At 40.4% G+C, this 22915-nt stretch overlaps 1 protein-coding gene across 4 annotated transcripts in view; it reads right to left on the bottom strand.

Moving 5' to 3' along the window:
• DSCAML1 (DS cell adhesion molecule like 1) overlaps positions 1-22915 on the bottom strand; it is a 487779-nt gene that overhangs the window by 442811 nt on the left and 22053 nt on the right. For all 4 annotated transcript variants that reach the window (XM_051987050.1, XM_051987051.1, XM_051987052.1 and 1 more), the window contains exons 2-3: positions 18955-19272; positions 13534-13680 (exon numbers count right to left, since the gene is read on the bottom strand). In XM_051987050.1, coding sequence (XP_051843010.1) covers positions 13534-13680; positions 18955-19272 — 465 coding nt within the window. The remainder of the gene's footprint in view (positions 1-13533; positions 13681-18954; positions 19273-22915) is intronic.

Here is a 22915-nt window from a genome sequence, read left to right on the forward strand (position 1 = left end):
TTTCTCATCTGCACAATGGAAACACCACGCCATGAGAATCAATGATGTTCTTGGAAATAGTGAACAGTCTTTTGTGTGGAATCTCCAAATGTCAAGTTTGAGGTGGTGGAGAGCACAGCCACACAAGGCCAATTGTCTTCAATGTTCTTAGGTCAATGGCCTTCATGATACCTTCCAACTTTTACAGTCTATGAGTATGAATGCAAATACACATAAAGATTTTTTTGGGTTCACTCCTCTGCTTTTATGTACATAAGAAACTATAACTGGGGAATTTTCAGTTAATGCAGAAGTAGACTTTATTTTTTCCTTTTAAAAAAATCTTCATATAAAAATATTTGTTTAAAAGAAGATCCCTTAGAGATAATGTAGCCTAAATCTTTTATTTTACCAGAGAGAAAATAGCAACTTTATGAAACAAAGGTTAATAGAGACAGCAACTAGTCAACCTGTTATCTTTCTACCACACCAATCTGTATATCATCAGTCATTTACATCATTTTCTAATCAGTTTTCGATTGATCTGACAGATTTGACCATCATAACACAGCTTTTGGAGTTACACATCATCAGACACTGACCTAAATTCGACTATTCATCTGATGCACCCCCATCAACTTAGTTTGCCTGATATATTTCTGAGTAAACCCCAAGATGCAGAGATAGGGGATGAACTTTCCTTTTTTCATTCATGTTAAATTTAAAAGGTTTTGTACAAACAAAACCAATGCAATCAATTTTAGAAGGAAATAAGGAAATTGAGGGGAAATGTTTTCAACAAGTTTACCTAGCAAAGGCCTCATTTCTCAAATATGTAGAGAACTGAGTGAAAATAAAATAGAAGTCATTCCTCAATTGATAAATGGTCAGAGGATATCAACAGGCAGTTTCCAGAAGAAGAAAACAAAATGACTATAGTAATATGAAAAACTGTTTTAAATCACTCTTGATTAGAGAAATGCAAATTAAGACAATTCTGAAACACCACCTCACATCTATGAGATTGGTCCATATGACAGAAAAGGGAAATAACAAATGTTCAAAGAGATATGGAAAAAGTGAGACATAGGAACTATTGGTAGAACTGTAAACTCATCCAACCATTCTGGACAGCAATTTGGAACTATGTCCAAAAGATTATAAAATTGTGCATGTCCTTTGACCTATCAATACCACTACTAGGTCTGTCCTAGAGATTGAAAGATATATCCAAGAAAATTTTTAAAAGGACTGATATATATACAAAAATATTGATAGTTAACTCTTTTTGTGGTGGCAAAGAACTGGAAATTAAGGAGATATCCATGAATTGGGGAAAGGATGAAAAAGTTGTGGTACACCATTTTGATGGAATATTATGGTGCAATAAGGAGTGATGAGCAGAATGCTTTCAGAAAAACCCAGTAAAACTTACATGAACTAATTCAAAGCAAAGTGAGCAGAACCAGGAAAACAATGTACATAGCAATGTTGTATGGTGATCAATTGTGAATGACTTATCTATTTTCAGCAATAGAATGATCTGAGACAATTCTGAAGGAGTTATGATTTTAAAAAACACTATCTACCTCCAAAGAAAGAACTGGTGGGAATGAAAATCAAGGAATAATTTTTAAACTTTTAATATTCCTTGTTGGCCTTTTTTAGGTCTGTGTTGTTTTTTTTTTGCAATATGGCTAATATGGAAATGTTTTGCATGACTGCATATATAATCTATATCAAATGACTTGCCTTCTCAAGGAAGGAGGGAGGATGGAAGGAAGAGAGGAACATAATCTAGAACTCAAAATTTTGAAAAATGAATGTTAAAAAAATTTACATATAGTTGAGAAATAAAATATGACTTAAAAAATAAACATAAAAAGGGAGGCCTAAAGAGGCTAAGTAACAGTGCTTTTTAGCTTTGGGGAGGTGAGCGTGAAGAATGAAAAGTTGTCTTATTTTACTTTAATCTAGTTTTGTGACAATTCTTTCTTAAAGGTTCTAGCATATATTTTTTAAAATTAAAAAAATGTATTTTTAGGATTTCACAATACCTCTTTGGGATAATTAATGTTACCCTCAAGTATGGAGCAATCAGTTTGGGAATCCCAAGACATTCAACCAGTAAATGGAGCCCATATCTCTGGGCTTTGTTTTCCTCATCTAGAAAATAAGATCTCTAAGATCTCTTCCAGTTCTTAACATTCACTATTTCTGTGGTAGGCATTTCAGTCAGCTGGTTGTCTCATGATAATGGCAAAAATAAGTGGCTTGATTGTTTTTTTCGTGTGTGGATTTGATTGGAAGTTTTAGCATCATGTAAAGACAGACTTCCCCTGACAAAAGTTTTGTCTTTTTTTAAACCATAAGCAGACTTTTACTCTGTGAACTGCTCTGTCCCCACCCTACAACAGACTTTACGAACCTGCTCCTTTAGACCAGAAACAACCAGCACATGTCCCTGCTTCAGACAGTGGAATGAATGCCCTTTCTCCATTTGGAATGATCTAGTAGTCTCCCTGTGTCTGAACCTTACTTCAGATTCTCTCTGGAGCCTGAATATTCACAGTTGCACCAGACTATAGAGAAGGACTGAGCAAATTAACCTGCCCTACCTCATGACCAACATTAGCAGCCAAATGAGAAACACAGCCCAGGAGGCCTTTCCTCCAGCTGCCCTCTCTGCAGACATCTTGTCCCCTCACATGTGCAGTTCTACAAAGCCTACATGTTCAATGGCTTAGAAAGTACAGCGTTTATTTGAATCTCCAATTGTCCTGGCCCTTTCTATAAAAAAAAAACCCCTATACTTGGACAGCAGACTTGGTGCCTCATGTTTTAGCTCTTTGACAGATAGAGCCCCCTGGGAAATTGAAATTTTCCCTTTCTACCGTCTGTATTGAAAAGTAATATGATTCCACCTCAAGATTCAACTAACTGGCCCTACCACTACTAGTGCAGGCCCCTGTGGGTTTCTTCAATTCAGCAATTCAGCAAGAGCCAGAACTCATAGCCCATTTCAAGAGCATGACATCTAAGCCAGGAACTTTGAAGGATTACTACCCCAACCTCTCCCTCCCTCTCCACTCTTCCTCAGTCACAGGTTTCGCATTCTAGCCTATTTACCTAGGGCAGAGGTTCCTAAACTGAGGGTACTCAGACCTTTAATGGGTCAAAGGATTAATTTCAGGATGTCTATGAATGTAGATAGGAAAAAATTATATTTTTATTTTCACTAACATATTTGAAATTTAGCATTTTTTGACTATGATCCTTCACCAGCCTGCCAAAGGGTCCCATGATATAAAGAAATCCTGACTTAGGACAAGACTTCTTGCCAGACCAAATATGTATTACATAGGCAGATGCTCTGGAGAGTGTTACACCTCGAGGAAGACATACCACGTCCAAAAGGACTAGAGCTTCTTCCAAAGTACTGAGAAATGAAGATGTTGTCAGAATGATGATAAATATTCCTGTTCTGGTAGATGTTAGATATTTGTCCTTGGCAAGGAAGAAGAAACATAGAAGGAAAGTAAACAAAATGAATGAAAATGGGAATAAATTAGTTGAGGGCATTTGATAAATGGCAGCATTGGAAAGTCCTTATTTGGCTCCATCCATATCCATCTCCAAAATAGTATCAAGACAAATATCTAACATCTATCTGGTTAAAGTATTCATGTAACAACACTTACTGGTTTCTCCTCACCCCACATACCAATTCCCTTTCACTTTGTCATTATAGTGATGATAATAATAGCTAATGTTTATTTAGAACTTTAAGGTTTCCAAAGTGTTTTATATATTTGACTCAGTTGAATGCCACAATTCATATCCTTTAACCCTCCAAGGAGCTATAATTATCCTCATTTTTTAGATGAGGAAATTGAGACTTGGAGAGTTTAATGGTAAACTTGTGGTCACAGAGCTAAATGCCAAAAACAGAATTAAAACCCAAGTTTTGGTCACCTATATTATCAAGAATACTAGATTTGAACTCACAGTACCTTTTTTTAACCCTACTTTTTCTGGGGCTTTAATCTTTCTGAGACTCAGTTTCCTTATCTGAAAAATTATATGAGTGTGATTTAAACACGCAGACTTTGCAGAACTGCATGTGTAAGGGGACAAGATGTCTGCAGAGAAGGCAGCTAGAGGAAAGGACTCCTGGGCTATTCATTTGGCTACTTAATGTTGATTCAGACATAAGGGGACTGATGCTAGGGGAGTGGGGTGGAGGAAGATGAACCAGCCCACTTCTACAATTCCTTTCTGCTGTGCATTTGTGATCATATAACCTGGAATTTCCTGCCTCTGGGCCAAGTTCTCACTCTCTAATATACTTCTAACGGTGGCTGCTGTTACCAATGGCTCCACTTGGCTCTGTCTCCGGCCAGGGAGACTCATTGATAAAGAACAGAGTTCAAAATCCCTGGCTTGGCAGGAAGTGCAATCTACCCATAACTGCCATTCTTTCAGCACCGTGGGCTTCTCCCGAATAAATGCTACCCTCCATTAAATGCCAGGATTCGTCGGGTGCTGCTCTGTGTTTGCAATGAGTTTGAGAACTGAAGGCAAGATTGATTTCGATGTGAGCACCAGCAAAGCAAATGAGTTTTTGAAAACCCTATAATTTCCTCACAACCCTTGACTTCCCTAAACACACATTTTTAGACTACAGCACAGTGAGGTAGGCATTAAACAAAAATGAGGTAGTCTAATGATGATTTATGTGTAGAATAACCTTCTATAAAGAATTTATCTTTGATTTCAGGGTAACTTACACCATTGCCAACTTAAGCAAACAAGATTGTTTCCTCTGTGTCCACTGCAGCAGTGACCAGATCCCAGCACAAAGCGTGTGCCGGAAAATCACCCAGGGGGTGCTCTGGAAATTCAGAGTCTGCCATGAACTAAATGATGAAGCAAAATACAACACATGAGCACGCAGGGAGAGGCACCTGGTGAAAATGAGGCATTTACGCATGGCTGAGAGTGAGCCGCTCAAGACTCTGGGACCGACAGAATGGGGGCCTCCAGCAAAGGGCTGCTGCCTGCTTAGTTATTGGAAGGGATTCTAATGAGCTGATGCTCAACGTTCCATCTCCTCACCTCATAAGCTCCATTCATGCTGTCCAAAATCAGAGAGAATGAGAGGGAGAAAAAGAGAGACAGACAGAGAGCAGGAGGGAGGAAGGAGGAGAGAGGGAAGAAGAGAAAATCTGTATGCTTCTTTATTTTATTAAATCTTCATTGCTATCTCTCACTAATCATTTGTTTGGGAATCAGAATAAAAGGAGAGAGCTAGTGGTAGGAGGAGAGAAAAGGGGTTAAGGGAAGAAAGAAAAACAGAGAAGAAAGAAGGTGAGAGAGATAGGAGACAGGAAGACTAAAAGGAAGAGGAGGCGGATAGGAAGGGAAAAGGAAAAATAGAAGGGGAGAAGAGGGGAGAAGGGTAGATTATAGGAGGAGAGAGAAAAAAAGAGGCTCAGAAGGAAGAGGGAGAGAGAAGAGAATGGAAAAGAAAAAGGAGATGGGAAAGAGAAAAAAAGAGATTTAGACAGAAAATGCAGAGGAGAAACAGATAGAGGCAGGATAGAGAGGGAAAACTGGAGAGAAAATAGAATCCAGAGAGAAAAAAATGGAAAAAGAAAGACTGAGAAAAAGAATGGCAGAAAAGATGGGAAAGTAAGAAAGAAGGAGGAAAAGAAAAAGGAAAGAAAGGGAAGAGAGAGGGCAGGGAAGAAAAAGAAGAAAAGGGGGGGAAAAGGAAGAAAAAAGGGGGGAAGGAAGAAAAAGGGAGAAAGCAATAGGGAGATGGGTATGAAGAAGATGTGGAGAGGAAGAAGAAAAAGCCAAATCTGTATTCTTTTTATTATTTCATCATTGCCATCTTTCACTAACCCATTTTTGTTTGGGGATGAAGAGCTATTAGACTATTAACTGCATTAGAGGATTCTCTCCATTCTCTAGTGGATAAGCAGGGCCCGCCCCTTTCTCTCCCATATAGAATGCAACTGAACCAAATGCTCTCCTTTTCACAATTGTCTCAGCCAGTGACAGACTTCAAGTATGCAGCTTGCCACTGGTGGGGGGTGCCGAACAACCCAGACACACATGGATTCATAGATCTGATCAGAGCCAGAAGGGATTTTAGCAATTATTTACTCCCATCCTTAAGAAGGACCAAAGAGATCACACAGGTGAGTCAACAGTAGCTCTAGGTTTTTCAAACCCAGACCTTCTGCCTTCAAACCCAAGAGTCTTTCCATTCTATCAGACTGTCACCAAGCAATAAGGAAACTGAAGTCCAAGGTCACATAGTGGTAGAGATGGGATTTCCCCTGGGATTCCTGATCTCCAACCCAGAGCTCCTTCCAATGCCTCATGCACCATTTTCAGGATGCAAGATCTTATCAGCATCTACCTACAGATGCTCTGCAATTCCTCAGGAAGCAAATTCCCTTCCATTCAAGAAGCACCAATACATTCCAAGCAACAGAAATGAAAATTATAACACTTGCCCTCATGGAGCTTACATTCTACTGGAGAGAAATAGCACATACACAATTAAGTACATCAAGACACATTAAAAATCCTGGAATCCTAGCTACTGAGGAGGCTGAGAATCTCTTGAATTTGGGAATTCTAAGCTGATCAGGTATCAAAACTAAATTCCCTGAAGTGAGGACTTGAATTTAAATCCAAACTTAGATACTATCTGTGTGACCCCAGGCAAGTTCCTTAACTCTAATTGTCTCAAAAACAAAAAAAGAAAAGAAAAGTGATTATGTTGGGAAGTTAGGGGAAAATATAATGTATTTAAGGACCAATGGATACTGAGATACTGTTGTTATCACTATTTTTCAGATGATGTATGTCACCACCTCATTCCATCAGCTGATTGTAAACTTAAAAAAATAATAATTTTAATTAAAATGTTTATGATACAGAATGACCTTTTGCCAAAGGTGGCTCCGCTTTTTCTGAAAGGGGAACAGCAAGCACCTTGATAAAACATGATTAAAAGTTTCCATTCACAGTAATGTTCATAAGCAGCCCAAGATCCTTGATATAGTAAAACAATGAACTTCCATCAGCTGTATCAGCAATCTCTGCAGAAGAACAGTTACACCGCAGGGCAGAAGTAGGATGGTTCCTCTCACTTTAACCTATTCTTTTTTCAGTGGTAAAGGTAGACTGCTTTCACAGGAGGTTGCCCTAGCTTGGGGCAATGACTTTTTAGCTTACTACAGAAAAAATGAGTTTGCTACTGAAGCAACCACCCTTCCAAGTCTCCAAGTAAAAGCAGCTTCTTGCAAAGAAGGCAAGCACTCTTTGGTTTATTCACTGATAATTAGATTTTTTCACTTTTAAGGCATCTTCCCCCTCTAAAATCACATAAACTTGTATCTAGTTGGTTTGCTGTTTTAAAAAACAATGTCAATTGCAAAATATTCAAAAAGAGAGAGAGAGAGAGAGCCGTCTTTGCACAGGGAAACTCCAGCTCCACAAGTCTCTTTCATGTGTTAAACCATTTCAATATATGGCCATGGAAAACTCCTGTGTATCAATACTGACAAGCCTACAGTTCCAATGATCTTGTAATGAAGAAAGCCATCTACACCCAGAGAGAGGATTGTGAGAACTGAATGTGGATCACAACATAGCATTTTCATGCTTTCTGTTGTTTGCTTGCATTTTGTTTTCCTTCTCATTTTTTTTTCCTTTTTAATCTGATTGTTTGTGCTGCATGATAATTGTATAAATATGTATGCATGTATGTATGCATACATTAGAATTAACACATATTTTTAACATGTTTAACATATATTGCATTATTTGCCATCTAGTATTGAAGGGGATGGGAAAAGGGAGAGAAAATTTGGAACACAAGGTTTTGCAAGGGTTAATGTGCCACCTAGCTGCCCTAATGTAACTTTGGGGCTGCATCAAGAGACACATAGAAGCCAAGAATAAGGCAATGCTATCATACCCTGTCCCACGGAGGCTTGTCCTAGGAGCCACAATTCTGTTCTCCTTCCCCTCTTCCCCATTCCCAGCTCCCTCTGCCTTCTTTCCTAGTGAATGCATCAAACCGTCCAAGCCAAGTGTCACCATAGCCACCATTTTGGTTTTCTTTTCCATTCCCCAGCTGTGCTCCAAATTCAGTCAAGGTAATAATCACCTAACCTCTAGGAGCCCCATAAACACAGATAAGGGGTTATTATTCCAGTTTATCTCCAGAGATAAAATCAAGCACATCTGACCAACAAATGAATACTATCCAAAAGCCCCCACTGGGGCAAGGATGGCCATTCAACCAGCAAAAAGATTTCCCACCAGGAGGCTCACATCGATATAATCAGTTCTGGTGGAAATTAAAAGCTATTAGGAACAGGACTGAATTTATCTTTATAACCAATAATACACATTGTAATGGTGATCATACAGATGGGAAATTAAGCCACATCTCAGCTTCACTGGAGACCTTAATTCTATTTTATTCTTTCTCCCTCTTTTTCCTACCTCCCCTGCCCAAAGCCAGTCAGTCCACCAGGAGACCAAGCTCCCCTTTTCCCTCTTATCTCCTCCCCCTCAGGAATAAAGGGTAATAGCTGGCAGCCGGAAGGTGAGAGGCTCTGTGCTTTTAGAATCATATCTTAAAATAAAACCTGACTTTGACTGGATTGAAAAAGAGAAACAAGGCAAGCGAAGCTGGAGAGGCACATTGCTCAGGGAAGCTCCTGGCTTGGGACTCTCCTTTTTGCTGGGGAAGGAATAGCCAGGAAGTCAGTGGCTAATGGTCAAGCTCCCAGGCTCCCTCCTATCCCTGGACAGCACTCCCTGGCTTGTAGGTATTTACCCAGCCTCCAGAGCTAACTTGGGGCCAAATTGTTTAATGCCATTCAAATCCCCCTGAGAACATGGGGTTGACACGTTCCCCTGGGCACTCCCGCCTGGACCCCAGCTCAGGGGTTTCCCAAAGGGAAAGGTCACTTCCCAAGCCCAGAGGGGACAGGAGCAGAAGCCAGCACCTTGGAGAAGGCTCTACATCCTTTCCTATGCTAGCCCTTATCATGCTCTGCTGGAATGTTTGAATCCAGCCAATAGTTCTAAAGAATAAGAACAACGGTTCCTCTCAGAAAGCCAGGGAATCCTAGGAAACAAAAAGGAAGGTGACTCTGTACCCGCTCTGTGGGGTCAACCATTGCTGGCCAAGGATGAGTCTCATCAAGAAGATTTGGTTTCCCCTACAGCAAGAGGACATATTTTACTTTCACCCTACCACCCTGCGCACACATGTTGCGTGTCCTGTACAAAATCCTATTAAAAAATAAATCCATAAACAGTGTGCTTCCTCAATATTAAATAGTATGGCATTGGGGCTGAGTTCCCCCCTCGTCCAGTCGGGAGGGGAATGAAGCTCTACTTCTTTGTAGTTCAGGAAACCATTTCAATTGTGGGCTTTCATGATCCAGGGGGCCGCAGCCACCAAACTGAAAAGCCAGTCAGAAAGATTCCTGGAGGGACTTTGGGCTGAGGAAAAGGGAACTTAGCAGAGGTGGGGGATCCCAGCTTTTAAAACTCAAAGCATTCTTTTTAACACAGAGGTTTGAAACAGCTATGCAGATTAGTATTAAATATAGAGGCCCAAGGCTGGAAAGAAATTTAACCAGGTTTGGAGGAAACCAGAGGCTACAGATTAGTAATAATTATGCCCTAAAGGATCCAACAACAGTCCTTCAAGTCACTGGCAATCTCTTCCAGAGGAACCGGGGCTAAAGTTCTGGGAAGACAAGTCTTCGGGCTAACTCCCATGCAACTTTCCTGCATACCTATGATTATTAATACATTATCTTGACTGACTCAAAAATCCAGTATTTATTAAACATTCAATAATCAGAGTAATAATGATCATATACACCAAACAGTGCTAGGTAATATGGGAAAAACAAAGATAAATAAGACACAATCTTACCCTCAAGGAGATTAAACTCTAGCAGGGAAAAGAAGGCTGGAACACAAATATATATAATACCAATTGAAATATGTTAAGTCTATTCAGGCAGCTAGAGCGGTACAATGTATGGAGACAGAAGACCTGATTGCAAATCTGCCCTCACACTTAATAAATGTACAACTGTGAGCCTATCACTTAACCTGTGCTTGTATCCATTGTAAAATAGAAATGAGAAAAGCACCTATTTCCCAAGATTGTTGAGAGTCAAATCACATAGTAGGCACTGTATAAATCAATCCATTGGTCCTCCCTCCCTTCCTTCTTTCCTCCTTCTCTCCCTTCCTTCTTTTCTTCCCTCTCCTCTCTCCTTCTTTCTTTCCTTCCCTTCCTTCCTTTTTTTCTTCTTCTTTTCCTTCCTTCTTTCCTTTCTCTCTTTCCTTCCTTCCTCCTGTCTCTTCTTCCTTCCTTCTTTTTCCTTCTTCCTCTCCATCCTTTCTTTCCTTCCTTCCTTCCTTCCTTTTTTTTCCTTCTTTCCCTCCATCCTTCTTTTCCTTCCTTCCTTCCTTCCTTCCTCAAAGTGCTAAGAAAGTTTTAGCACAAGATTTTGTTCTGCTGGATGAAAAGACACTTAACAAGAGGAGGTGGCACCTTGGATGGACCTTAATCAAAGATCAGGAAGTATTTCAAGAATCAAAGATAGGTGTGTGCAGGAGGGAGAGCTACCCAGGAGTAGGTGGCATGGAGCATGAACAAAAGATGGAAGTGGGAAAGGGAAAAGTTTCAAGGAAATGGAGTTTAGGTAAATTTAGACTAGCTGAAAGGAAAATGTCTGAAAAAGCAGAATGGAATCCAACTCTAGAGGATCTTGAATGACAAACTAAGGCAATGCTATCTTGTAAACCAAGGGAAGCCCAGAAACTGGTTTGGTGTTTTTTTTTATTTTTTATTTTTTATATTTTGTTGTTGTTTGAATCGGGGTGGGACTTGGGGAAAGCCAGGGAACATAACTTTGGATCTGTGCAGGAGGAAAATTCATTGGGCAGGAGTGTGTAGGATGGAATGGAGGCAGGGAAAGTAGTGAACAGTTAAGAGGCTATTACTGTAGTCCAGGCTAGAGATAATGAGGGCCTGAACCAGGGGGATGATGGTGGGAATGAAAAGGATGGGACAAATACAAGAAGTGTTTCATAGAATCAGCACAGAATCCCATTTGATGTGGGACTCAAGGAGAGAGAGAGAGCACCTGCCTCGGTTTCCCAATGCCTACCAGAGTTCAAATTCCTTATCCTGGCATTCAAGGCCTTCCACCACCTAGATCTCTCCTACACATCCAAGCTTTGCTCTCAGTCCTTCCTGAGTCAGGTTTCTGTCTTGTGCTGTGCAAACGTTGTGCTCTTTTAGCTTCCATGCTTTTTGGCTCTTCATTCTTTACTCACAAGCTGTAGAATTCCCTTTTACTCTTCCCTCTCTTTTTCTTTTCATATTCAGTCAACAATTTAGTAACTATCTCTGCAACAATCCCTTGCATCTGTCTCCCTTGTACCTCTACCTTATACCTCCTTTCTATTCTCTATTCCAATCAGCAGCAATCTAGAAAAGACCTTCATTACCTTTGGACAGGAGTATTGGAATAGTCTACCAATAGGTCTTCCCACTTCAGCTGTATTCCTTTCAATCCACCCTTCAAACAACTGTCAAACTAATTTGACTCAAACATATATCTAGTCATGGGGCAACTAAGCTGGTGGTACACTGGATAGGATGCCAAGCTGGGGTCATGAAGACTCATTTTCCTGAGTTCAAATCTGGCCTCAGATACGTAGTTGCTGTGTGTCTCTGGACAAGTCACTTAATACTGTGTTATTCAGTTTCCTCACCTGTAAAATGAGTTGGAGAAGGAAATGGCAAATCTCCAGTAGCTGTGCCAAGAAGAATCCCACAGGAGTTGCAGAAAGTCAGATATGACCAAAATGACTGAACAACATCTAGTGATATCATTCTTTTACTTGTCTACTGAATAAAGTTTAAAATCTCTTTCCTGGCATTCAATGCCATCTCACAATCTTCAAAATTCCATGCAAGCCCCCAGTGCATCCAAAAATTGGTGACTTTAACAGCATGTAGAGGCCACTCAAGGAGCAGGGATTGGATTTCATTAGAATAGGGAGCTCCCAAATGAGGAAACTTGCTCTATTAATACAGATCCAAGCCTTCCCTATCAGGGTCACATAGCCAGCTGGGTGTTCGAGGCAGGACTTGGACCCAGACTCTGAGGCCAGTTCTCCAGCCTGCTACTCTAGGGGCCATTCAAATTAAATTAATTAAATTTATCATCAGGACTGGTGAACATTTGATAAGCTATTTTACACACCTTCCTACAAAATGTTTCAAAGCACAGACAAATCAATTGGGAAAAGATATGAAGAAATCTGGTATCATTGCAAGAACAGTGGTTTATACTAAGAAAAATCTGCATTCAAAACCCACTCTGTCATTTGCTATTTGTGTGATTTTGAAGAAAGTCACTTCATTGCTCTGGGTCTATAAAATGGAACTTCTTGGCTGCTTAGGGGAACCCTCCCAGTTCACAGCCTGTAAAAAGTTGCCCACCATATGCCTATAGAGTCATGGCTTCCTTCCCTCAGCATCCCACCACTTCAGGCCTGTGATTTGAAACAGCTTCCCAGAACCCCAAATAAAGTCATTTCTCCTTCAGCCTCGAGAATAAAGTAAGAAAATATCCAGAGAGATCCTTGGAAACATGCCAAGGAGGAGGAACAAACCCAACACGGGGAAAGGAACTGGAGCGTCCAGTTTGGTGGAAGGGTTTGGATTTTTTCCTCTTTAATCTAATGTAAGGCTGCCAACCCTGAAATCCAGGTCACCTACTACGTGGATCCTGGCACCTGTCTCTCCTCACTGGTTTGCTAAGAACTCTACCCTACCCACACCCTCTGCTTCAGGTCAAATTACGTCACCCGTGTGCCGGCCTGGATCCACGCCACTACAATATCCTGGGAAGTCTGACACTTAGATGTTATCCATGCACACGAGTGTATGACAATAAAAGCACCCACATTCTGAAGAGCCTCTGGCCAATCATGAAAAAACTAAGCATTATCTGGGTATACTCATGCCTTCAGGATACAGTTTAATACTCAACATCCAATAAATGGCCCTCGGTCCTTGGTCACTATCACCTCATCTCACAAATTTCCCCATTGTTGGCATTTTCTCCCCAACACAAAAAATAATCATATATCCAAGATTCCTCCCCAAAGGTCATGATCACGAATGATTCCATAGCAAGGTTTTATCTCTCAACTTCAAAAGAGAAACCAGTCAGTCCTTCTTGCCAAGCTATTTACCACGTACAAAGAGCTCACCAAACAAGGGCAATGACCTTTTTTAGAATAAACTTCACCAAAATATCACCAAATCATAAACAAATCACTCATAAAAACTGAACAAACAAGACCTTTTGCTGACAACCACCAGCTCAACCTCCAATGAATAATCAATCACTTACTCTCCCACACCCTCCCCCCCAATCCATCCTCCTTGGTCCTCTAGTCTTCTCTTACCTGGGATGATGGAGACTGTGTCTTTCTCCCAGGACACAACACTAACATATTCCTGCACTGAAGAGGGGATGAGGCACTTGAAGACAGCCACGTTTCCACGCATTGACCTTTGATCCTCCACCCGGACGGTGTAGGGTTCCCTGAAAACTGCAACAATGGAAATCAGGGAGAAAATATCAAGTCAGACAGTTGGGCTGCAACCCAAAGAACCCAAAGAATACATAAATCATTGACTACAGATACAAATATCTTAAAATGCCATCTAGTCCAAAAAGTTTGCTTGAAAAAATGAGACCCAGAAAAACTGACTTATCCAAAGTCAATTTGCCTCTGCGCCTTATCTCTCGCATGCATTCCACCTGCCCAACACTCTTCCTGATATGTCCCTTACTGACATACATCTCCCACTCCATCCATCCCCAGCTCCTTAAGCAATTTCTCTACTGCCCCCAAATCCCACTTCAGCTTTCTTCTGGCAACCTAACTTCTCCTGGAATACTTTCTTCCTGATATATTCCTTCTAAGAACCAATCAATCAATCAACAAGTATTCATTATATGCTAATTATGTATCAGACATTACACTAGGTTTTGGAATACAAATAATGAAATAATCTTTACAAGGAGCTTCCATTCTAAGGAGAAAGATGATTAAGTACAAATTAAACTATAAAATGAATAAATACAAATATACACAAAGTAGTACTAGTACTACTAGGTAGTTTAGGGAGGTCACAAGTTGGAGGAATCAGGAAATAAGAGCTAGTATTTATACTATATACCAGATATTGTGATGAGTGCTTTACAAATATTTTCTCATTTGGTCTTCACCTTAACCCTAGGAGGGAAGTGCTATTATCAACCCCAACTTACAAATGAGGAAATTGAGGCTGACAGAAGTAACTTGAACAAGGTCACTCAGATCTTTCTGACTCCAGGGTCAGTGCTCTATCCACTGTGACCCCTCATTCTCTATTAAGGCAAAAAAAATGCTGCCTTAATTACATCTTAAAGGAAGAGAGGACAAGGAAGAAATGCATTCTATACAATGGTGATGACCAGTGCAAAGATGGGGAAATGGGAGAGTAAGTGTTCTGTGTAAGGAACAGAAAGAAATCCAGTTTGGCTAGACTACAGAATGTGTGAATGGAGTGCCCTCTGGTTCTGGAAGTCTGGAAAGTTCATGCAGAGGGATTTCAAAGTTAATCACAGGAGTTTTTGTTGGATGCTAGAGGAAATTGGAAGTCACCAGAATTAGTTGGATAAAGGAGTCAGATCTGAATTTTAGGAAAATGGCTTTGGCAGCAAAGTATAGGATGTATTAGAAAGGTGAGAGACTTGAGGTAGAAGACAAAGTAAGAGGCTGTGCCTTTATTAATTAGGAGGTTAGATGTGAGGGCCTTAACTAGGGTTTTGTCTATGTGAGTTGAGGGAAGAGGGAAATTATGAGAGCTATTTCAAGTAGAAATGGCAACATTTGGCACCTAATTAGATATGTAGATCAAGGGACAGTGAGGAGTCAGAGATAACACTGAGATTACAGGATAGAGATGCTAGAACAGTGGTGGTGCTTTTATAGAAATTGAGATGTTTGCAAGAAGGGAATGGTTTAGGGACAAAGATAACAAATTCAGTTTTAGACATGTTGGGCTTAAGATGGTTCCAGGACATCCATTTTAAAGTGTCCAACAGGCGACTGGTATACAAGACTGAGGAGAGACTGTCTTTAATTATATTGATTTTGGAATCACACATTTAGAAATGACGGTGCTACAGTGGATAGAGATTTGAGATAAAGAAAATGGGTCTTCACTTGAGAGAGGAGGAAAAGGCATGGCAAGCTTGAGGAGAAAAGAGAAAGTCTGAAATAGTTTCTGTAGAGACTAAAATAGGCAATCAATCAATGAAAAGGATCCTGCCATCAGTCACACCTGTAAACTTGGTGATTTTCTTCAAGAGAAGGTGTGGGAAGAGCAGAAGAAGTCTCAGAAAACTGGGGATAGGCTTGGAGTCAAGGGATTCTGGTGCCTATGGAAAAGTTATTTCACTGGAGGATACCTAAGAAATAACTGAAAATCCTTCTAATGCCAAGAATCTGCAGCTTCCTCTGAACTTCAGTTTCTCTTTTCATAAAATATAAAACTATATTTGAGAGGCAGCATGGTAATCTCAAAGCCAAGAAGACCTGGATTCAAGCTCTATCTCTGACACTTCCTAATTGTGTGACTCTACTCCTTACTCTCTCAGCATTCTGGGGAACTTATTAAGATTATAAATTGACAACAAGATGCCACATTGCACTGGTAAATGGAGTTTCCTTATTCAGGAGATCCTTAAATCAGGAAAATGATGGGGCTAGTCCCTATCCCTATTTTTAAAAAGATATATTCATGTAAAGTGTAATAACACTTGTACTCCCTTCCTACAGTTATTGTAAGGAAAGCACTTTATAAAGCTCTGCAGAAATCCAAGGTGCTATGATTTTGCATTTAAGGAAGATAAGCGCTTTCTCTCCATTTGCCTTGTATCCTAGACTACATGTTCCTCAAGGGTAGGAATGAATTCTTTAATTTAATTGCATCATTCAGCACCAAATACAACAGTATCTCTAAGTGCTAATAACAAGAAAGCTGGATGGATGCAGAGAAAACTTTAATTTTCCAGGTTTCTATTATATTTAAGGGATGTCCTCCAAAACTCTTCCTATAAAAAGCCCCTGCCTCCTAAGCTTTGACTCAGTCCTTCACCCTCTATCAGCTTCCCCTGGTTTCAATCTTTCAGAGCCATATTCTATTTATCTAGCCATATTCTAATTATCAAGGAAATCTCACTACCCTCATCAGCCTAACAATCATTTGATTGAGATCAATTTCTTATTACCCTCATCTCAACTCCTCAAGCCATTGTAGTTCTGGGCCATGATCCATTGTGTGATGCAATGCAAAAAAGGGCTGGACCTCAAATTGGGAAGACTTGGATTCAAACACTGGCTCTAAAATGCAGAAGCTGACAGCAGGCAAGTCATTCATCTCCCCAAGCCTTGATTTCCTCATCTGTAAAATGCTGATATTAATACTCGTGCTCCCTAACCCAGTGGATTCTTGCAAGGAAAACACTTTGCAGACTTGATGTGCAAGATGATGATGCCACAGATTTGTCACACCAGAAGCAGAGGTCCCATTCCTCCCTCATGCCCTTTCCCTACATGGAGGAGCTCCTCCTGGTGGCGTTCCTGTCCCCAGCCCTCAATTTTACATAAATAGTCCATCCCATGCCAGACCTATTCCTTGAAACAGCAGCCCAGCTTTTACTCTCTTAGATTGAGCTAAAGGTTCCAAAGTCCTCTCTGTTCTCTCTCCTTTGCCCATCAGGAGGCACCTGGGCCAGTTCCCCTCCCCCATTCCTCTTTCATGGTTGCCAAGGCAACATTTCGGGTCCCCTCACTGTGCACCTGCAGCCCCTCTGTCCTCATCAAGAGTCAGGCACATAATTGGCTTTGAACATTTTTCAACCTTTTCCCCTCCTCCTCTCACACATAATCCCTTATTTCTAGTATGACTGATAGGGAGGAGGATAGAGTGAGTAATTCTGCTTCTCAGTCCCTCAGAGGGGAGCGGAGAAGAGAGATGCCCTTATGAAGGGGCAGACCTGGCACCCAATTCTAAGGCCCAGCTTCCCAGGCCGGGGATCAATATCCAACCAAGAGCACAAAACCTATCTAGAGGGAAGAGTTGAGAAGGTATTCCTAGAGTCCCTTCAAAACCATCCAGAATAACAAGTACCCTAAACAGGTGCTCTGGCCTCCAATGAGTGGAGTCGGTAACTAGACTTCTAAGCCCTGTTTGTCTAGGACCAAAAATATATCACCTTAACCCCCAAAATCTATTCTCTTTCTCAGATGGACCTACATAAGAGCTCTACATAGGGAGGGATTTAGGAAAAGAGATGGTTTATCTTTTTGGCATGTGGCAAAGGGCCTGGGAAGGTTTTATTATTATTAATGCTACAAGCCTTTTTTCTTTAAAAAGACTATTTCAAGTCTATCATTAGTAACAGGGGTTTGCAGGTCTTTGGCTGCATTCCCTTGACCCAAATTCTCTTCTTGTTGTAGATACAGCCTTGATCCAATTCTCTATTGCTACTAACCACTGCAGAATGATTTTTGCCTTCTGACAGAGAACCGGGGGCAAGCCATCTCCTAGTTACCCAATAAACACCATTGTTGTCTGGTTATTCTCAAACAGGTGTTCCTTCCCTGCTCTTTACCCTTCTGGTGTGTGGGGACAGACTCAAACATGAACCAAGTGACAAAATCTTTCCGGTAGGATTTGCTAGTCCAGTCTAAAGAGATGAAAATCCATTCTGTCTTAAAAAACCCTCCGGAAGACTCTACCTTCCACTTCAAATACCTGTCCCAATGTCCAAACAATTACTTCCATTTGGAAGTTCTATCTTCTGTCTCTTGCTAGAGAATATTTAAGAAAAAAGCTATCCCCAATCAAATGTCAAGAACCCCTATATTTGTGATTTTTCTTGGATTATTTCTAAGCACAACACGAATGACTTCACAAGTCTACCTGTGGCCAAAAGAAAATGCTGGGAAATCCAAAAAGGGGATGGGAGAAAATACCTCCCCCTACTCCTTTACAGAGGTCTATGAGAAATACTGCATGCTTTTTTTTCAGATTCTTCCCATATATTGATTGTTTTTGCTTATTGTTTTGTCTTTTCTGTTTTTTTTTTCTTTTCAAAAATATTCTTTTTAAAATGGGATGGCTCTCTGGGAAAGACAGAGGAAAAGATATAGAGAAAATTTGGGGTAATCTAAGAACATATCAATAAAAATCAAACCCACAGCTAGGTGGCCCAGTGGATAGAGCACCAGCCCTAAAGTCAAGAGGACCTGAGTTCAAATTTGATCTCAGACACTTAACTGAAACTGAAGTGACTGGGCAAGTCACTTCACCCCAACTGCCTCAGAAAAAATTTTCATTTATTTGTAAATAAAAGCTATTTTAAAAAATAAACTATTTTTTAAAAAGAATCCTCGCCTTCATTTTCAGAATTTAAGCTGGGGGGAGGGCAGGAATGTGCTTAATGATGGTATAAGGGAAATTCTAGGAGTGGGGTGCAAATTCTCAATCTGCTACCGACTAGCTGTATAATCACAGACTTCTAGCTTGACTCCCTTGGGCCTCAGATTTTTTTTTTTGGCTGAGGCAATTGGACTTACCCAGGAAGTGTTGTGTCTGAGGCTAGATTCGAACTCAGATCCTCCTGACTTCAGGGGGGCTTGCTCGTTTACAAAAGGAAGTAGATGGGCACCCACCTCCCTTCCGCCTCTAGAGTCTAGGCTGACGCCCCTACACCCGCCGGTCTCCTCCCACCCCCATCCCCTCCCGCCATCTCGCTCTTCCCTTACCTGCTTTAACCCGGATGTTGGGACTCCGGATCTTGCCCGCAGCGTTTTCTGCGGTACAGAAGTAATCATTGTCGTGGATAAAGCTATTGAAGGCAGAGGGCGAAAAGGGGTAGAGCTGCAGCGTCCCATTGGCGTGGACGTGCCGGATGTGCGGCACATCGTAGATGTCATCGCCTGTGGCGAGATACCATCGGAGGACCGCGCTGGGGGAGCCTGTGGCCGGGCAGGGCACCACGACCCCCACGGAGCTGGAGAAGGTCACCTGCTGCAAGGAGTCATTCACAAAGTAGAGGCTGGTGCCGACATCTTCAGGGCGGGCTGCAGAGGGCAGAAAAGGCGCCAGTAAGGTTCTAACCTCCCAGTCCCTCACAGGCCCGCCAAGGTTGTCTCGGCGCTGCTCAGGCCTCGGCTTAAGACGGAAATTGCGGAAGTTGCTGCGGTTTGTGAGTGTCAAAATAATTAGAATTAAAGAGTCTAATCTCTGGCAGGGGTAGCAGGAGCACAGATTCCGTTAGGGAAGCGACCCTGGGGATCGTCTTGAAATCATCCAGAAACTGAGGCCCAGAAAAATTAGATCATTCCCCCGAGCTTACAAGAGTAGTAAGTAGTTAGTGGACTGGGTAGATCTTGGAGGTTATCGCTCCAAGTCCTGCGCCAGTGGGTGCATCGAGTACCTGAGCAAGGTCCGCTAGGCTTTAGTGTCTAATTCTTTCTTCCTCTTTCTAAAGTAGAAAAGTAGTAAAGAAAACGTGATTCTCCCACCTCTCCTGGAATGCCTCCTGCCATGGGAAGTCCACTGACTCCAACTCATTTCTTTTCTGGACAGTTCTCACAGTTAGACTTGGTTAAACCTCTGCCAGCTTCCACCCAACACTAGTTCATCTATGCAGGGGTCCTCAAACGTTTTAGATAGGGGGCCAGTCCCTCAGACTGTTGGAGGGCCGGACTACAATAAAAACAAAAACTTTGTTTTGTGGGCCTTTAAATAAAGTAACTTCATAGCCCTGGATGAGGGGCCGCTTCTAGCCCGCGGGCCTCCAAACAAACAAATCTAGTCCCCTTCAGATATTTGAAGGTAGCCATCTTGTCCCTCCATGCGTTTTCTCACCCGAAGCACCACGATTTCTTCCTTCTAGGTCCAGCTCAGGTACTGCCTCCTTCACTTCCTACCTTCACACAGCATGCTCACCATACTACCTGGTCGTGCTCTCCTGCTTATCTTCATCTCACAACAAATTAGTGTCCAGAATTAGATGTCCTAGATGTGGACACTGTACAATGTGCACCACGAAATTCACTCTCTCTAGATGTTATGCTTTCTCCAAAGACGGTCTATTAATATTAGCTTTTTTTTTGGCTGCCATGTCATACTGTTGACAATCTATTATTAAACCCCCCAGATCTTTCCTCACAGAGATTCTTGTCTAGCTATGAATTTCTCACATTATATTTGAAAAGTTGAGGGTTTTTTAGTATTCAAGTATAGAACTTTTCATTACTTCCTATTAAATTTTATTTTTATTAGACTTAGCCCATTGTTTTAACTTGTCATTTTTTTTTTTTTTTTGGATCCACCTATGTATTAGCTATCCCTCTAAACTTCATCTCACCTACACACTGGACAAAGGTATTATCTATGTCTAAGATATCAATTAAAGGGTTACTTAGCCGTGGGCTAGGAACAGATCATTGGGATATTCTATAATATAAGTTTTTCCTGCAGTTGAGCATTCAGTCCATTATTGATTATTCGGTTGGATCTAGTTTCACAACCAATTCTGAATCTACCCCCTGTATTCCCTTCTAGTCCATATCCTTTGATCTCATCTACAAGAGATTTCTTCAAATGCCTGGCTGAAACCCCAGGAATATGTCTCCACTATTCCCCTGATCCCGCAGGGATCTCTGCCAGTGAAGATGACCATGTTCTCTGCCAACTTATATACTTTGAATAGGTATCCTCAATCTTTGTGTGTAATATAGAATCCTGTGGCAGTCTAGCCTGTGGAACTCTTCTCGGGATTTTTTAAATGAATGAAATAAAATACGTAGAACTACAAAGGAAACCAATTATATTGAAATACAAGTGTCAAAATATTTTTTTAAAAACAAATTCATAGATACCTCCCTCCTGCTAGATTAAAAATCTCTGTCTTAGAAAAGTTGCCCAACGAACAAATAGGGATTTAAATGATATACACAGGAGCTTAAACACTATTATGTCAGATACGGGACTTAAATCCAAGTTTTTTCTGATTCTGAGATTTACTCTCAGTCCTGTACAAGACATTTCTTAACCTTTCAGAAAATAGAAACTGGATTAGTCTTGACCTATTCTTGATGAAGCCATGATATCTTTTAATGATCACTGATTTCCTTTCTAAGTTTTCATCATCTTAAAATGTATTCTAAATCTTTCCCAGAAATTTAAATTAAGTCCAAGGGCTTGATTCTATCTCTCTTTTTTTAAAAGTTGGAACAAAATTTGCTCTTCTTTACTCCTTATGAGTTCTCCTGTTCTCCAAAATCTTTCAGACAATGGCTCAGCATTCTCCTCTGTCATTACTTTTGGTGTCCTGAGATGTAATTCAGCTGTGCCTGATGATTTTAACTAATTGAGGGTAGTTAAATGCTGCCTGACCAGGTACCTTGGGTTTTGACTGCTTGCTAATCATTTTTCAGTCTATTCTCAGGCAAAAACAAAAATCTCAACAACAACAACAAAAACCCATCCTCTTTAGAAGTAAAAATGAGTACAAAAGACGTCTTAAATATTTAAGCCTTCCTTCACCAGTTTTTTTTACCATCATTTCATCCATCCCAAGTAGTAGTCTCTATTGCTTCTTGGATACTCTTCTAGTCCCCCACATAACATTTTTTAAAAAGTAGTTTACTACTTCGGTCCAGAGTCCCAACTTGTAATTTGCTTCTCATGAGCTCTGAGACATTGAGATAATCCATATAAGCCTGACTAAGTCTCAATTTTGTCATGAAAAAAATGTAGAAAGCCCCCTTCAGCTATAAACTCTATAACTTCTTAACAAATTCAAAGGAAAACAACCAGAATAGTCTGTGGATGTAAAATTATGCCATATAAGGATTCACTGGTATAAATAGCTTATTAGATGGCAAAGTGACTAGATTACTGGTCTTAGAAGTCAGGTAGATACGAGTTAAAATTCTGCCTTATAGTCTTACTAGCTTTTTTTTTCTTTTTTTTCTCACTAGCTTTATAACATAGATCAAGTTTTTTAATCTCTCTCCACCTCAGTCCATTCTCCTGTAAAATAGGAGTGATGCAAAGAGGATAATCTAATGAGACAACATATATAAAGTACTTTGCTAATCTTAAAGCACTATATAAATACTAGTATTGTTATTTTCTAGATATGTTTAACCTGGAGAAGTGATGTGAGGGTAAATATGCTTATTATTTTTACTTATTTAAAGGTCTATTTTATAGAATAGTGATTCCCATCTAGCCACAGAGCAGGGGGAGGGAAGTATTTATGATTGGGTTTTTTTTTGCAAGATATTTGGGATTAAATGACTTGCCCAGGATCATATAGTATTAAGTGTCTGAGGCCAGATTTGAATTCAGGTTCTCGTGACTTCTGGGCTGATGCTCTATCCACTATGGCACCTTCATTACATTCATTTTTTACATTGTTTACATTATTTTATTATAAATTACAATTTTTACAAAATTACAAATTTTACATTATTTGCAGAAAAAATTATTTAATATAATTGTTTAATTACCATTAAATGCCAAAAGTATATATATATATGTATATATATAACTTAATATATATAAATTTTACTTATTCAGCAAAAAAGAAAACAAAAACAAATCTTGATTGTTGCACATAACCTAGTTGTCAAGGTAGGGATAGAGACTACACCTGTGATTTCACTGCTCTAAGAAATTCCCAAGTGAAGAAAACTCCCTTTTGCAAAT

The sequence above is a fragment of the Antechinus flavipes genome, chromosome 3 (genome assembly GCF_016432865.1).
Source record: "Antechinus flavipes isolate AdamAnt ecotype Samford, QLD, Australia chromosome 3, AdamAnt_v2, whole genome shotgun sequence".
Classification (NCBI taxonomy): Eukaryota; Metazoa; Chordata; class Mammalia; order Dasyuromorphia; family Dasyuridae; genus Antechinus; species Antechinus flavipes.